At 48.0% G+C, this 17,167-nt stretch overlaps 1 protein-coding gene across 2 annotated transcripts in view; it reads left to right on the forward strand.

Moving 5' to 3' along the window:
- PPP1R21 (protein phosphatase 1 regulatory subunit 21) overlaps positions 1–17,167 on the forward strand; it is a 107,394-nt gene that overhangs the window by 50,805 nt on the left and 39,422 nt on the right. For both annotated transcript variants that reach the window (XM_073554020.1, XM_073554021.1), the window contains one exon: positions 12,091–12,227. In XM_073554020.1, coding sequence (XP_073410121.1) covers positions 12,091–12,227 — 137 coding nt within the window. The remainder of the gene's footprint in view (positions 1–12,090; positions 12,228–17,167) is intronic.

A 17,167-nucleotide genomic window follows, 5' to 3' on the forward strand; every position in this document is an offset into this window, starting at 1 on the left:
ACAGGTTCCTCAAGATTTGCAGTGCGTCGCTGTCCCAAATGAAAAGTTTTACAAACGTTTGCCTTTGCTGCATCAGAATGAAGCCGGCCAGATCCAGACAGCTTCAGAGCAGCACTTACAGGCTCTATAACAGTGAGCTTGTAAGCGCTGAACTCATTGCCCAGAAGACTGCAGAGGTGGCTGGTAACCAAGGCGATCTGCAGAAAAACTATAGAATCAAATATCCCTATGTTGTAAAGAAATGGGACAGATTTTTAATAAAAGGTGAATTACAAGTTGCTTGTTTTTTTTACCCATTTGACAAGGTAACAGTAAACTTCTAGATGGTAATTTGTCAGCAGGTTTTTTTTTTTGCTACTTAATCTGAGAGCAGCATGATGTAGAAGCAGAGAGCCTGGTCCTAAGGAGGTGTCATTTTCTCAGCAGCGTATTGTAGTTTCAATATAATCAGTGTTTTAGCAGCATTATCGATGCAGGACTAGGCGTCATGTGCCAAGCAGTCCAGCTAATGTGTGCCACCCCGCCACAGATTGGCAGCTTGCTGACAATGTACGCAGGAATCTGCCAATCAATGGTGTGGGCGGGTTTATACACTGATCAGCTTTCTGACCATTGCTACATTTACAGCAGAAAAACTTGGGATTCTATCAAAACTGTCCAAATAGAAAGAAATAGCCAGCTCACCAGAGATCAAGCGCAGAAACTCGGAGCTCCGTGCGGACCAACGTCATAGACCATAGAAGGAAAGTTCTGCTCCAGCTGCTATGAAAATCTTCTTTAATGAAAAACCATTAAAACATACAATGGTGAAGACTCTCCATATAACCTCACCACAACAGAGATGACAGGCTACGCGTTTCGACCAGACGGTCTTTGACAAAGACCGTCTGGTCGAAACGCGTAGCCTGTCATCTCTGTTGTGGTGAGGTTATATGGAGAGTCTTCACCATTGTATGTTTTAATGGTTTTTCATTAAAGAAGATTTTAATAGCAGCTGGAGCAGAACTTTCCTTCTATATTCTATCAAAACTGCAGCAAGCAACACAGTAAGTGACACATTACTAGAATCAGGGTCTCTGCCCCCACATCATGCTGTGCTCAGATTACCGAGCAAAAACATACTGCCAGATTCCCTTTAAATAAAGAAAATGAAAACCTGATGTCATAAAAATGAGCAATTTTTTTTTTCCACGTTTTGCCATCCAGGTCGGTCTTCTGTGGCAACCTGTCTTCACTTCTTCGCTCAGCATCTTGGACGCCTCTCAGTAGGTCCTATGATGTTGTGGGCCATGTAAAACCATTATATGAGGCCTAGTGATTAAGACCAGTCAAATTGATCATCTCATAGAAGGAAAAATGATTAAATCAGCTGTTATATATAGATATATATATTTCCAAATTAAGTTTGATTACCTTTCGTCGCTGCTGCTGCACTTTCGGGTCACGTGCCAACTTAGGACAGCAAAGCTATATGTGAAGGGGGATGATTGTCTGCTTATTTCAGCTAAGCCAGCCTCCTTCTCTATCATCCTCGAAACACTGGCAGAGAAGGGGGCTGCCTCCTGTACTTCTGCAGTCAAGGGCCAATAGTGGATCAAGTGCCCAACATGCCTGCATGCTGACCATAGCGGCTACGGATTGGGGCATCGAAGGTCATAAAACAATATTTGGAAGATATATATTTTACTTTTACTAGAAAATTTAACTATTTTAATTTCTTTTTAATCCACCATCCGAAATTCCATAAATCTAGAAAACCTGCCTACCAGCACACACAATAAAATTTCAACAGTGCAAAGATAATGTACCATGAGAATCATTTGATTTAAAAATTGTTTAAAGGGGTATTCCCGTTTCCAAGATCCTATCCCAATATGTAGTAAGTGTAATAATAATAGCAAATAACTCCAATTAGAAATGTAGCATAATTTTTCTGATTCGCTGTCTCTCTTTCCTCAGGTGCAGTTATTCCAGGACCTTGGGTATCCATGGTTGCGACCAGTAGCAACTAGCTGTCATATCAGTGGTCGTAATCATGACTAGCTAAGGTCCTGTAATGCCTGCACATGAGGAAAGAGACAAAGAGACACAGTGAATCAGAAAAACTATACTACATTTTTAATTGGAGGTATTTGCTAATATTATTATTACACCTACTAAATATTGGGATAGGATCTTGGAGATGAGAATACCCCTTTTAAATACCCTTCTGAGGCTACTTGATATTCTGGCTACCTGTTGGGTCCCATAATGGAGTGTTAATTATATATTAATAATTATAAATATCCCTCTACTTCCAATGATATCTTTAAAGAGAGCTTGAGAGTGGGTGAAGTACCTTCCACATCATGGGAATCTCCCATTTAAGCTACATCGTTGCAAACCAGTGCCCCTGGCCTATTCTAAAGTGTCCTCCCACAGTCTGTATCATTGGCGAGCAGAGAGTACCATGATTACTGCGCTTCTCTGCTTGGCTGGCGCTATTTCAAGTTAACAAGTGTTAAAGGGTAAGAAGTCAGATGCGTTACACAGACCAGTCCCTTGTAGAGGCCAGCTACCTCTTCTAGATGACTACCATACAGTCATGGCCGAAAGTGTTGGCACCCTTGCATTTTTTTTTTTTTTTTTTTTTTTCTCAAGAAAATGAGGTATTTCTCCCATTAAATAATTGCACATGTTTTGTTATACACATGTTTATTTCCTTAGTATGCATTGGAACAACACACACAAAAAAAAAAAAAACAGATTCAGTTTGGACATAATTTAACACAGAAGCCTCAAAATGGTCCAGGCAAATTTGGTGGCACATTTCCAAAATTGTGGGTAAAGAACTTTGTTTAAAGCTTGTTCAAATTCCCCTGTGGTAAGTAACAGGTGTGGGCAATATTAAAATCACACCTGAAACCAGATAAAAAGGGAAGACGTTGACTCAGTCTTTCCATTGTGTGTCTGTCTGTTCCACACTAAGCACGGAGAATAGAAAGAGAAGAAGAGAACTGTCTGAGGACTTCAAACCTTGGGATTATTGATATTTTTCAACAATTTTGGTTCATAAGTCCATCTCCAGAGATCTTGATGTTTCTTTGTCCATTGTGCGCGGCATAATCAAGAAGTTTACAACCAATGGCACTGTCGTTAATCTCCCTGGACGTGGACGGCAGAGAAAAATTGAAAGGTTGCAACTCAGGATAGTCCGGATGGTTGATAAGCAGCCCTAATCAAGTTCCCAAAAAAATTCAAGCTATCCCGCAGGCTTGATTCGCGCTGACACTTATGAATCCTGTCCGTCGTTATTTAAGTGAAATGAAACGCTATGGCAGGAGACGCAGGAGGACCCCACTGCTGACACAGAGGCATAACAAAGCTAGTTTGCAGTTTGCCAAAATGTATGCGCATAAGCCAAAATCCTTCAGGGAAGCGTCTTGTGGATAGATGAGACCAAGATAGAGCTTTTTGGTAAAGCACATCATTCTACTGCCTACTGAAAACTGAATGAGGCCTACAAAGAAAAGAACACAGTACCTACAGTCAAATAAGATGTTTTTGGCTTGTTTTGCTGTCTCTGGCACTGGGTGCCTTGACTGTGTGCAAAGCATCATGAAATCTGAAGATTATCAATGGATTTTGGGTCACAGTGCCAGTGTCAGAAACCTGGGTTTGCATCCCAAGTCATGGGTCTTCCAGCAGGACAATGACCCCAAACATACTTCAAGAAGCACTCAGAAATGGATGAAACCAAAGTGATGGCGAGTTCTGAAGTGGCCAACAATGAGTCCAGATCTAAATCCCATTCATCACCTGGGGAAAAATCTTAAATCTGCTGTTGGGATAGGGCGCCTTCACTTATGAGAGACCTGGAGCAGTTTGCAAAAGAGGAGTGGTCCAACATTTCAGTTAAGAGGTGTAGGAAGCTTGTTGATGGTTATAGGAAGCGATTGATTGCAGTTATTTATTCCAAAGGGTGTGTAACCAAATATTAAGTTGAGGGTGCCAACATTTTTTGTAGTTTTGTGTGAAATTACCCAATTTGTCTTTTTTTTTTCTCCTGTATTTTTACAATACACACAAAGGAAATAGATTTGTAATTGCAATAATTTCTCGTTCGCCTTATTGGGGGACACAGAGACCATGGGTGTATGCTGTGCTGCCACTAGGAGGCTGACACTATGCACAAAAAAAGGTTAGCTCCTCCTCCGCAGTATACACCCCACCGACCGGCAGGGAATTCCTCAGTTTAGCTTAGTGTCAGTAGGAGGTGGACACGGGTCTTTCATTAGACCCATATCTACCTCGTTGTGCGTCGTTCCTTTTCAGGTTCCCGGAGGGATACAGTGTGAACAGTCACAACTGTACTCCCACAAAGAGACTATGAGTACGGCGTGTACTGCCACCCCGTATCCTCATAGGTCTCTACAGCAGGACCAGGAGACTGTACACGGATGTGTGTCAGGCGATCCAGATGGTCCTCGTCCCCCGCCTCCCACCCACTCGCCTACCAGAGCCTGTCGGTTGGATGAGGCGCGGATACTCTTCGTGACAACACACACTGGATGAAGGTACCTTTATTATAGTGACGGAGGGTAAGTATGAGGCCCGGGTCCCATTCTCCTCGGCAGCCCCAGAGGTCACTGTGGCGGTACTGCGACGCCTCCGCGCCGCCCGCGCTTCCCGGCGGCCGCCGCATTTAATTCAGGCCCCGGCTTCTCGGCCTGTTCTGCCGCAACTTGCCCCCAGTGCATTTCTAGGGGGGGGGTTTCTCCCTTCCGGCCCCAGCGAGCCTCAGGAGCGGTCACCGCGGCAGTGCTGCGGGGCCTCCGTGCCGCCCCGTGCTGACAGGCGGCCGCCTCATCTAATCCAGGCCCCGGCTTCATCTTGGGCCTTGTCCTGCGTCGCGGCCATGCCCCCCGCCTTCTTTCTCGGGCGGGCTTTCCTCCCGCCCGCTTTAAGCCACCGCCTTCTCCCCTCACGCTAAGTCTCCCCGAGGCGGCGCTGTCTCCACCCACCCCAGTCTGGATAGGACGGCGCCATTTTTAACATCGGCGGTTAGCCCCGCCCATCTTCCTCGGTCTCTGCAGGGATGTGCGCGCTTCCTGCTCTGTTCTCAGGCTGCCGCCATTTTCACAGCCTGTCAGCCGGACGCTGTCTTATCTGCCGTGCCCCCTGCAAGCCCAGACAAGCCGTGCACTTCATTTGCTGGAAGCTGCGACAGGACACCGGACCGTGAGTAGCTCTGCGACTGCAGACTGACACCCTCCTCTGCCTCCTGTCCCCCAACCTTCCGGCACTGCCTCAGTGACTGTCCGTCAGTATGTCTAATTCTAAGTCTGACCGCTCTCGTCCTCCTGCCTCCTCTTGCACCTTAGTTAAGTACTTTGCGTGCTCTTCTTGCAATCGCAAACTTCCCTCAGGTCAGTCCACTTCCCTCTGCCTGGATTGTAGCAACCCTATTCAGCCTGACGCCGACCAGGAGCCATCTAGGGCCCCAGGCGAGAGTGAACCCCCCCCCCATGCCTGGCTGGGCCTCGTCTCTATCACAGTCAGTGGCAGACCTCACCAGGGTGTCTCAGACCCTAGTAGCCGTCCTGGATAAGCTGCCCCTGGACACCTCTACAGGGTCCAGCAGGTCCCGAGAGATTCCATCTGAGTCGGCCAGCGATAGTCGCAAAAGACCCAGGCAGGATCCCCAGCCGGATTCCTCTCCTCGCCCCATGTCACCACATAGTCCTTCTCGGCAGCATCCCTCCCGGGCCTCCTCTCCCGAGTCAGGTGAAGCGCTCTCGGACGGATCATCTGAGGGGATCTTAGAGCTGGATTCGGATCAGGATGCGAACATGAGGGTTACTGTGCAGAACCTCATTGCAGCGATCCACCAGACCTTCGACATTGCTGACCCCCCTGCGAAATCCTCAAATCAGGAGGTTTCGTTCAGACGGGAGGAAACACCCTCCAGGGTATTCCCTTTACATTCCGAGTTTGGAAAGATTTTTACCAGAGAAAGAGGGGATCTGACCAGACGCTTTCAACGAGGGAAGCGTCTCGGCGTTCTGTACCCGTTTGCTAAAGAGCTCACGGACAACTGGTCTGCTTCTCCCTCGGTCGATCCGGCCGTGTCCAGGCTTTCTAATAACACGGTTCTCCTGCTTTCAGGCGTGGCGTCTCTTAGGGATTCTAATGATGGGATCATAGAATCCCTAGCGAAGTCTGCCTTCGAAGCGCCTTCGACGGCGGTATGCCCAATTTTTGCTTCATTTTAGGCAGCAAAAGCCATAGCCACTTGGGCAGAGGATCTTCGTCAGGGCATCCTAGAGAAAGCACAACCAGATCGATTGGCCGATCTTGCCAATCAGATTTCCCATGCGGGGGATTATCTGCTTTCTGCTTCTTTGGATGCCGCATCCTGCGCAGTCCAGGCGTCAAGTAACGTTGTGGCAATCCGACGTACAATTTGGCTCAAGGCCTGGCAGGCGGACCTGTCTTCTAAAAAGTCTCTTACTAATCTGCCTATTCAGGGAGGGCGCCTCTTTGGATCCCAATTGGACCAAATTATTAAGGACGCCACCGGAGGCACGAGTTCTCTCCTGCCTCAGGCCAAACCTCACAGACCCCCACTGAGGCGTCAGTTTCGACCCTTTCGGGCTTACCGCCGTTTCAATACGGCGGAGACCTCCTCCAACCAGCAAAGACCGCAGGCACGCCAAGATAGGAAGAAAGTTTCCTTCAGACCCACTCCCTCCTGACGCTCCCACTATTCGCGGGGCAGACCATCCAGATCCGGATCGGGTCGGCCCACATCAACATGACTATCCTCGGACTCCCGAGGGTCCCTCCCAATTGGGAGGTCGACTCCTGTTCTTCAAGGACGTCTGGCTGGCCTCGGTAGAGGACGCTTGGGTCAGGGAGGTTGTATCGTCAGGATACAAGATAGAGTTCATCTCTCTTCCACGGGATAGTTTCTTCGAATCCCGTCCTCCAAAAGATCCAGCTTTGATCCCGGGGTTCTTTACGGCCATCGACTCTCTCCTCAGTCCCGGGGTGATTGTGCCCGTTCCCGAATCGGAGCGGTTTACAGGGTTTTATTCAAACCTGTTTGTCGTGCCGAAAAAAGACGGGGTGGTCCGATCCATCTTGGATCTCAAGCTGCTCAACAAGAGAGTTCGTCAGAAGTTCCTGCGTTTTGCGGTTCGCCAGGAACATTACCAGTTCGTCGCGCTGCCCTTCTGTCTCGCCACCGCTCCCAGAGTCTTCACGAAGATCGTGGCTGCGTTGATGGCCTTGTTGAGGATCAGAGGTCTCGTTCTTTTTCTGTACCTCGCCGATATTCTGATCAAAGCTCCCTCTTTCCAGCAGGCGCGCCTAAGTTTGACGATCGTCCTGGACACTCTTTCCGATTTCGGGTGGATCATCAACAGGAAAAAGTCCTGTCTGGTCCCTACTCAACGTCTTGTGTTTCTGGGCCTACTGTTCGACACTCGTCGGTCAAGGGTCTTTCTCCCACAAGAGAAGATTCTCTCCCTGCAGCAGGCTGTGCGATCGCTGCAGACCCCACGATTTCCGTCCCTCCGAACAGCTATGAGGGTCCTGGGAAAAATGGTGGCGGCGATAGAGGCAGTTCCCTTTGCCCAATTTCACGCCAGACCTATCCAACATGCCATTCTGTCGAGGTGGAACAGGTCGGCTCTGTCCTTGGATCGCCCTGTTCTTCTTTCATGCCGGATCAAGCGGTCACTCAACTGGTGGTTGACGTCACCTCTCATCCTCTTGGGGCGGTCTTTTCTTCCTGTTCATTGGCAGATTGTAACAACGGATGCCAGCCTCCTCGGCTGGGGTGCAGTGTTCCGCAATCACACTGTTCAGGGTCGTTGGTCGACTCAAGAATCTGCTCTGCCGATCAACGTTCTAGAGATACGAGCGATCCATCTGGCTCTCGTCCACTGGGACAGACTCCTCGGGGGCCTGCCTGTCCGGATTCTGACAGACAACGCCAAAGCGGTAGCATATGTCAACCGCCAAGGAGGGACATGGAGTGCCTCAGCCCTGGCAGAAGTGTCCAAGATCCTTCAGTGGGCAGAGATTTCGATTCCGACAATCTCCGCGGTACATATTCCCGGCGTAGACAACTGGGCCGCCGACTTTCTCAGCCGCGAGGGTCTCGCGGCAGGAGAGTGGTCCCTACACCCGGAGGTATTTCTTCAGGTCTGCAGTCGTTGGGGAACCCCGGACGTAGATCTGCTAGCTTCTCGCCTCAACAGGAAGGTCCCACAGTTTGTATCCAGAGCTCGAGATCCTCTCGCAGTGGGCGCCGACGCTCTGGCCATTCCTTGGTCACAGTTCGAGCTCCCCTACCTGTTTCCTCCCCTGCCTCTTCTTCCCATGCTGTTGAAGATCAAAGCAGAAGGAATTCCAGTCATTCTCATCGCCCCGAATTGGCCCAGAAGGTCTTGGTTCGCGGACATTGTCAACCTTCTCGCGGACGCCCCCTGGAAGCTTCCAGACAGGGCAGATCTGCTGTCTCAAGGTCCGATTTGCCACCCCATTTCTCGGCCGTTCAATTTAACGGCGTGGCTGTTGAGACCGAGGTTTTGAAAAGGGCAGGATTCTCCGGTCGAGTAATTCATTCCATGATCCGAGCCAGGAAGCCATCATCTTCCAAAATTTACTACCGTACTTGGCCTATTTCACTTGGTGTGAGGCCAATAACATCGCGCCTATGTGCTTTTCGCTCTCTTCCGTTCTGGCGTTTCTTCAGGCAGGGCTGGATGTGGGGCTTGCGCTCAGTTCCTTGAAGGGTCAAGTTTCGGCACTCTCCATTTTATTTCAGAAGACTTTGGCCTCCCGCCCTCAGGTCAAAACCTTTCTTCAGGGCGTGGCTCACACGGCCCCTCCGTATCGAGCGCCCGTAGATCCATGGGATCTTAATCTGGTTCTTGAGGTTCTGCAAGGTTCTCCCTTTGAACCTCTCAGAGAAGTCTCCCTTTCCCTTCTCTCCTGGAAGGTAGCCTTTCTGGTGGCCATCACCTCCATCCGGCGCGTGTCGGAATTGTCGGCTCTTTCTTGCCGCTCTCCTTTCCTGGTACTTCACCAGGACAAGGTAGTTCTGCGGCCTCCGCCCTCTTTTCTTCCGAAGGTGGTGTCCTCCTTTCACCTCAATGAGGATATTGTTCTGCCGTCCTTCTGTCCGAGTCCAACTCACCCTCGGGAGCGGTCCCTGAACAAGCTGGATCTGGTCAGGGCAATGAGTCTATCTGTCTAGGACGTCTTCCTTGCGAAAAACAGACTCTCTTTTCGTCATTCCAGATGGGGCGCGGAAAGGTCACCCGGCTTCCAAAGCTACTATTGCTCGCTGGATCAGATCGGCAATTTTGGAGGCCTACCGGGTTAAGCATCGAGTGGCCCCTCCAGGGATCAGAGCGCACTCTACCCGGGCAGTGGGTGCTTCCTGGGCGGTACGCCACAGAGCCTCCGCGCTGCAGCTTTGCAAAGCTGCAACCTGGTCTTCGGTTCACACGTTTGTGAAATTCTACAGGGTCCACACCTACGCTTCGGCGAACGCCAGCCTAGGTAGAAGGATTCTGCAGGCAGCAGTGGTGAGTCCACTGGCCTGATGGAAGTTTGTTTCCCACCCCAGGGACTGCTTTGGGACGTCCCATGGTCTCTGTGTCCCCCAATAAGGCGAACGAGAAAACAGGATTTTTGGGTTGCTTACCGTAAAATCTGTTTCTCGGAGCCTTCATTGGGGGACACAGCACCCTCCCATGTTCTACAACTCCTGTTCTTACTTTGGTTGGTTACAGTTGAGTTGTTTGTTCTGTTTTCAATCTATTCTGTTTCTTCTCCTACTGCTTTCTCACTAACTGAGGAATTCCCTGCCGGTCGGTGGGGTGTATACTGCGGAGGAGGAGCTAACCTTTTTTTGTGCATAGTGTCAGCCTCCTAGTGGCAGCACAGCATACACCCATGGTCTCTGTGTCCCCCAATGAAGGCTCCGAGAAACAGATTTTACGGTAAGCAACCCAAAAATCCTGTTTTTCTGGGATAAATAATTTACTGGAACAATTTAAAAGGGCGCCAACACTTTCATCCATCATAAATGACGTGTGACCTGCTGAGACTGAACAATGGATATACAGTGGGTATGGAAAGTATTCAGACCCCTTTACATTTTTCACTGTTTCATTGCAGCCATTTGGTAAATTCAAAAAAGTTCATTTTTTCTTATTAATGTACACTCTGCACCCCATCTTGACTGAATAAAAACCAGAAATGTAGAAATGTTTGCAAATTTATTTAAAAAGGAAAAACTGGAATATCACATGGTCATAAGTATTCAGACTCTTTGCTCAGACACCTATATTTAAGTCACATGCTGTCCATTTCCTTGTGATCCTCCTTGAGATGGTTCTACCCCTTCATTGGAGTCCAGCTGTTTATTTAAACTGATGCACACCTGTCTATATAAGACCTCTCCGCTCACAGTGCAGGTCAGACCAAATGAGAATCATGAGGTCAAAGGAACTGGCCAAGGAGCTCAGAGACAGAATTGTGGCAAGGCATAGATCTGGCCAAGGTTACAAAAGAATTTCTGCAGTACTCAAGGTTCCTAAGAGCACTGTGGCCTCCATAATCCTTAAATGGAAGACGTTTGGAATCACCAGAAGTCTTCCTAGACCTGGCCGTCCAGCCAAACTGAGCAATCATGGGAGAAGAGCCTTGGTGAGAGAGTTAAAGAAGAACCTCAAGATCACTGTGGCTAACAGGGATCTTAAGTGGCTGTCTCAAAAAAAGATTCAAAATGTGACATGGTGTGTGATAAGTGCAATGATTTAAAGGGATGGGGTTAGGGTGGATGGGGGGAGGGTATGGGATTTAGGATGTAAGTACAGTTATATCGCCTGTCAGGTTGAACGTGGTTTATATTATATGCTAAAGTTAAATGTATTTTCAAAGTTTCATGCTGACAACTTTTAAATAAAAATCATCTGATTTAAAAAAAAAAAAAAAAAAAAAATCACTGTGGCTGAGCTCCAGAGATGCAGTAGGGAGATGGGAGAAGTTTCACAAAGTCAACTATCACTGCAGCTCTCCACCAGTCAGGCCTTTATGGCAGAGTGGCCCGATGGAAGCCTCTCCCCAGTGCCAGACATATGAAAGCCTGAATAGAGTTTGCTAAATAAACACATGACGGACTCCCAGACTATGAGAAATAAGATTCCCTGGTCTGATGAGACGAAGATAGAACTTTTTGGTGATGATTATAAGCGGTATGTGTGGAGAAAACCAGGCACTGCTCATCACCTGCCCAATACAATCCCAACAGTGAAACATGGTGGTGGCAGCATCATGCTATGGGGGTGTTTTTCAGCTGCAGGGACAGGATGACTGGTTGTTATTGAAGGAAACATGAATGTGGCCAAGTACAGAGATATCCTGGACTCTTCCTCAGACTTGGCGGAAGTTTCACCTTCCAACAAGACAATGACCCTAAGCACACAGCTAAAATAACAAAGGAGTGGCTTCAGAACAACTCTGTGACCATTCTTGACTGGCCCAGCCAGAGCCCTGACCTAAACCCAATTGAGCATCTCTGGAGAGACCTGAAAATGGCTGTCCACCAACGTTCACCATCCAACCTGATGGAATTGGAGAGGATTTGCAAGGAAAAATGGCAGAGGATCCCCAAATCCAGGGGTGAAAAACTTGTTGCATCCCAAGAACACTCATGGCTGTACTAGCTCAAAAGGGTGCTTCTACTCAATACTGAGCAAAGGGTCTGAATACTTATGACCATGTGATATTTCAGTTTTCCGCTTTTAAGAAATGTGCAAAAATTTCTAAATTTCCGGGTTTTTTTCCGTCAAGATGGGATGCAGAGTGTACATTAATGAGAAAAAAATGAACTTTTTTGAATTTACCAAATGGCTGCAATTGACAGAGTGAAAAATGTAAAGGGGTCTGAATACTTTCCGTACCCACTGTAGGTGGGAGCACCTATAACCAGCCGCCAATAAAGATCTATGAGAAAAGCTTTTTTGTAGATCAGGTTTTGATGGAAGCTTTTGTTTCCCTTTCCTCTCTCAATGTTTGCCCCCCAAGTTTGGAGGAAGAATCAGAGTTTTCCGTTTGCACAGCAGCTTTACGAGAACGCAACATGGAACTGCAGCGGGACGTGAAGAGAATGACCGCACTGTTTGAGAAGTTGAAGACTTACATTGCCCTCCTTGCCTTACCCAGTGAGTAACAGATATTAAAGAATCTGTGATCTTCTGCAATTCTTGCAGGTTTGTTTAAACAGCGAGCCGACCAGGACATAACAGATTTATTATAATTTATGGCAGAAATTGCCATTCGAGGCTAAGATGAGCAATATGTATTTACATGCCATAGCCAGAGTTAGTAGAGTTTGCATAACCCTGGTCTAGCTGTCAAATTGGTAGTCTATGGCCACTAGACCAAAGCTTGCAAACCACCGACTACCTGTGGCACCCTGACACCTCTTCTGATTAGTAGGCCCTATGACCTCATTATGTTGCAACGCAAGCACAACATTGAGATGGCCTACTAATCAGAAGAGGTGTCGGGGATGTGAGATATCCAGTGGCCATAGACTACCTACGTTGCCACTACACAAGGGTGAATGTGTGATTATGGATAATGCTGAGATGACTGCTTTTCACCCTTTCTCCCATAGAAGTGAAAGCCTTGCACAGTCTGCTTCATTGTCTCCACAGTTCCTGCTACCTCTGCCGCGCACAAGATACTTTAAAGAGTAACCGTCATTTTAGTTTCAGAAACTAATATTACATGTGAAAATAAGCAACTTTGTAATATATCTCATTAGAGAAATCTGATTCTTTCCGCTCCTGAACTGATTATTAATTCAGTGAAGACAGATTTTCATATTACTGATATAAATGACAGTTGGTGCTGATAAGGTTCTATGGCGAGGGGAGGAGCTGTAGGCAGACAGACATTCCGCTGTTAAATTCTCCTGAAACTAAATGTCCCCTGTTTGCTGCCCCTACTTCGTCTGTTGTGATCAGTGTGGAGACAGATTAAGAGGGTGATTGGATTTGGAGACATTGTAGCAGAAATGCCCTTGTGGAATAATGGGTATCTTCCGGCACTACTTGAACACCCGTCTGCTGAATTCTGGACTCAACATAATGTCTCCTTGATAGGTGATTTGCATGATCATAGAACGCTGTTGTCTTTTGAACAATTGCAGGTGAAGTGCGACTTCCCGAGATCCCAATTCTTCCATTATTTGCAATTAAGGTCGGCCTTTCAGTCGCACATGAGAGGAGTGGGGGTAAACAAAGCTATATCGTCTCTACCCTTGATAGGAATCCTTAAATTGCAGGGTCCCCTGGGTCTTATCTCCTCTTTGTATACATATATGCTGTCAGTAGGGGCGGAATCCACCATAAACTCAGTTAAACGGAAATGGGAAAGGCTCATCCCCGATATACAGGGAGAAGAGTTGGAAGAAATTCTGGAGTCTCCGATCGGGGTGTCTCCGTCTATTAATAACAGAATGATACAGCTATATATTATAAACCAATCATATTTGACTCCGACTCGACTTTTAAAGATGGGATGATTCCAGTCATCAGAATGCTTGAGATGTCATTCATCAGATGCAGATTTTATTCACATGATCTGGCAGTGACCTATTATACAATATTGGAAGGAGGTGACGTCATTACTAACCTCCCTGGTACAAGCTCCTGTTCCTCTTGAGCCACTGGTTTGTTTGTTTGGGGTATGGGATGAGGAGTCATGGGGTCACTATGTTGGGATCTTTTTGCGGGAGATGCTATTTATGGCACGAAAGGTACTGGCACTGCGGTGGATGGGGGTGCTCATGTCCCTCCCTTAGGATCTGGATTGATTTGGTGAACTCGATTGTTCCATATGAGTGCACGCTGTATCGAAACAGAGGATGCCCGGGTAAATTTGGGAATATCTGGGAGAGGTGGAATTCCTCTCATCTTACTTTGTAGAGTGGAGACATCGCACAATAAATAGTTGATTGTGTGGAACCAGGCTGCGAAACAGTAGTTTTTGTAGTTATAGTTTTGGTTTAGAAAAGTTAAATAGGTTTCATTACTTGAGCAATAATATAAAGGCTTGTATAATTTACTTGATATTACATTCTACCCTGTAGGTACACTGGTAGGCATTTGCTTTGCATCTAACACAAACATATGTACTCTATGCAGTGCTTATCGCCATATACAAGTATGTATGTTGTATATTCTGTTTATGGTTTAATAAACGAATTAAAAATAAAAATTCTCCTGAAACTACTGTTAAAATTATCTATAGAATTTTATGAGCTCCAACTGTCATCTATCTCCGTAATGGGAAAATCTGCATTCACTGAAGACACCTGTGAATTCATAATATTGAGTATGATCAGTCCAGGAGGAGAAAAACAGCTGATTTCTCTGAGATTTCTTACTAATTTTTCTTATTTTCACGTGTACTATTGATTATGTAATAAAAATTTAAAATAACAGTTACACTATAAATATTGATGTGGCTCGCACTTTTACTTTGCACTGACATTCTAAAACATCAATACAAAGTAAGCTGCTTGCACAAGATCATGCAGCTGCTGTAGGGCAGAGACGCCTGTCAAACAGAGCCATGCTCCCAACAGAGAAAGCAGTAATGGATTATTATATCTTTGTTTTCATGATCGCTGTATACCCTGCGACATCCAGATTTCCTCTTCCGGACCATGTGATTGCTCTATATAGGGAATAAACAGGAGCTGCTGGGTTCTAATAGTCCCAGACAGCTCTGCTATGCAGCCAATAGGTTGAATTTCCCCTTTAACCGGGGAAAACATACAAGCCCCAGTTATAGGGGAAATCGACTGCTGGATGTTAAACTTATACAGACCCGAAGCAGCATAGCACCATGCACCGTGTAGAGGCCGTTCTCATGTACTACACTCCACTCTGAGCTTCTCTGGCTCTTCGCACTACGTACTTACGGACCTCCATCAATCCTACTGATGAAATATCCTGAGGATAGGTCGTAAATATCGGCGTCCTGGAAGATCCCTTTAAGTATCCTCTTTGCTATCCAGAAAGGGAGCAGATAGGGTCTGACCTTGCCATACCCTCTAGATGTCAGGGACGACTTCCACTTTCTTTGTATCTTCCCCCAATTAGGGTATATGTATATTTCCTGCACGTTGCAGGTAGCACAAATTCAATATTCACATTTACTCTGTCGCCTCATTGGGGGACACAGAACCATGGGTGTTATGCTGCTGTCCACTAAGAGGCGACACGATGCATAATCTGAAAAAGATTAACTTTGGCTCCTCCTCTGCAGTATACACCCCTGGACGGCATCAGCCTTCTACAGTTTTTGCTTAGTGTCGCATAGGAAGCACACCTAAAGATTTTTTCCCTTTTTTATTTTTTTCTGTTTTTTTTTCCTGACGGATTACAGATGAAGAAAAGTGGGTCTCCTGCGAGACCCCCGGCATGGCTCCTTCCTCGGCCCCTATTATAGGGTGCCCGGTTGAAGTTGAGGTGGCTATTCCCCATGTCGCTCCTTCCCCAGTCCCTCGGGTACTGGTTCGAAGTCGAGATCCCCCTCCTTCCCCAACCTCTTTGGGGTCTGGGTTGAGGTCGAGTCGAGAATGAAGACCCCTGATGGTGACAGACGCACCCTCCTTAATCCCCCTCTGGGGGCATTAAGTTGAGACACCACAGGTACGGTCTATATAAGGCAGCATTCTGCAGCTTAAACAGCCGGGGACCCCAGCCTCGCTGCGGGCTCCTGTTGTCCTGTTGGGGCTGGGGAAGAGTGCAGACAGACATGACACATACAGAGACAGGGCTCCCTGCGCCCCTGTCTCTGCGGCAGCACCGGCTCCATAGTCCATAGCGCCTCAGGGGGACCCCCCCATACGGGCACCGCTATCGCTGCTGGCCCCACCGCTACTCTTGTCTCTCAATCCGGGGGGGTCTGGTTCAGATCCGACCTCCTCCCGGACATCCGTGCCGGCCGGGAGCCCTCCTGGACATCAGTCTTCTAATTTAGACCGCGGCTTCGGCCTAGCTGAAGCCGCCGCTTTCTCCCCGCCCCTCGGATGATGATTATGACACTCTATAGTGTCATAGAAGGGGCGGATCGAGGCAGACAGGGTGCGTTTTTACACAGCCCTGCGCGCCCTTTTCAGCTCTCCGCCCCCTTCTCCTCAGCGTCCAGGTGGCCATCTTTGCCGCAAGCCATCTCTGACAGGACGCCCATAGCAACGTCAGCAGTCTCCGGGGGGCACAGGACTGTGATTTGTCGGCGCTGGACCTAGGGGCACACTAGTGGGGTAAGATCACAGCTGGGTTCTCTTTACTCAGCTGTGAATCCATATCACCTATAAGGCTCTCCTATAGGCTCCTCTGCGCAGCCACCCATGTAGGGTCCCTGATAGCCAGCCTCTGTGCACTATGCCGGGCTCGAGAAAGAGAACAGCCTGCAAAACCACTCTCCCCAGTGGTAGCACGTGCCCGCATTGCCGGGATTGCATCCAAAACACTGGGTCAGAACCCCAGGAAGCCCCTACCAATGCTTCAGCGTCGGCTACCACGCCGGAATGGGCTGCTCAGATGTCGCAGTCTATGACACAGTCCATAGATAATCTAACCTCCACACTGCTGCAGGCTCTGCAGGGGCATGTCTCGGCTATGAACGTTACCCAGCAAAAGGATAGTTTGTCTCGGGAACATGCCATTTCCGACACTCACAGACGTAAGCGAAGCCACAGGTCGCGGTCATCTGCGTCATCCCATAGCACACAGTCATCTCCCTCCAGGGAGAGACACCGTGATTCCAGGTCACCTAGACCGTTCTCTACCAGAGACAGACAACGCAGATCCCCACAGCAATCTCCGACCACATCAGACCCTCCACTCCACTTTGCCCACCAGGGAACGCCTTAGTGACACGCAGGATTCGGAAGGCATCTGTGACTCCGACTCAGACAACGAAAGGGAGAGGTCTGTGGTCCCTTGTCCCCCTAGCACTACAGCGCTAGTTGAGGACATAGTCTCTCTTCCATCCACCGGGTGCTGGAAATTTCTGATCCAATCCCAGAAGCCCCAGAACACAAAATTTGCTTTGAAAGTGTCCTGAAACCACCTAAGGT

Source organism: Dendrobates tinctorius, unplaced genomic scaffold (assembly GCF_039654945.1).
Source record: "Dendrobates tinctorius isolate UK_male_01 unplaced genomic scaffold, ASM3965494v1 ptg000205l, whole genome shotgun sequence".
Lineage (NCBI taxonomy): Eukaryota > Metazoa > Chordata > Amphibia > Anura > Dendrobatidae > Dendrobates > Dendrobates tinctorius.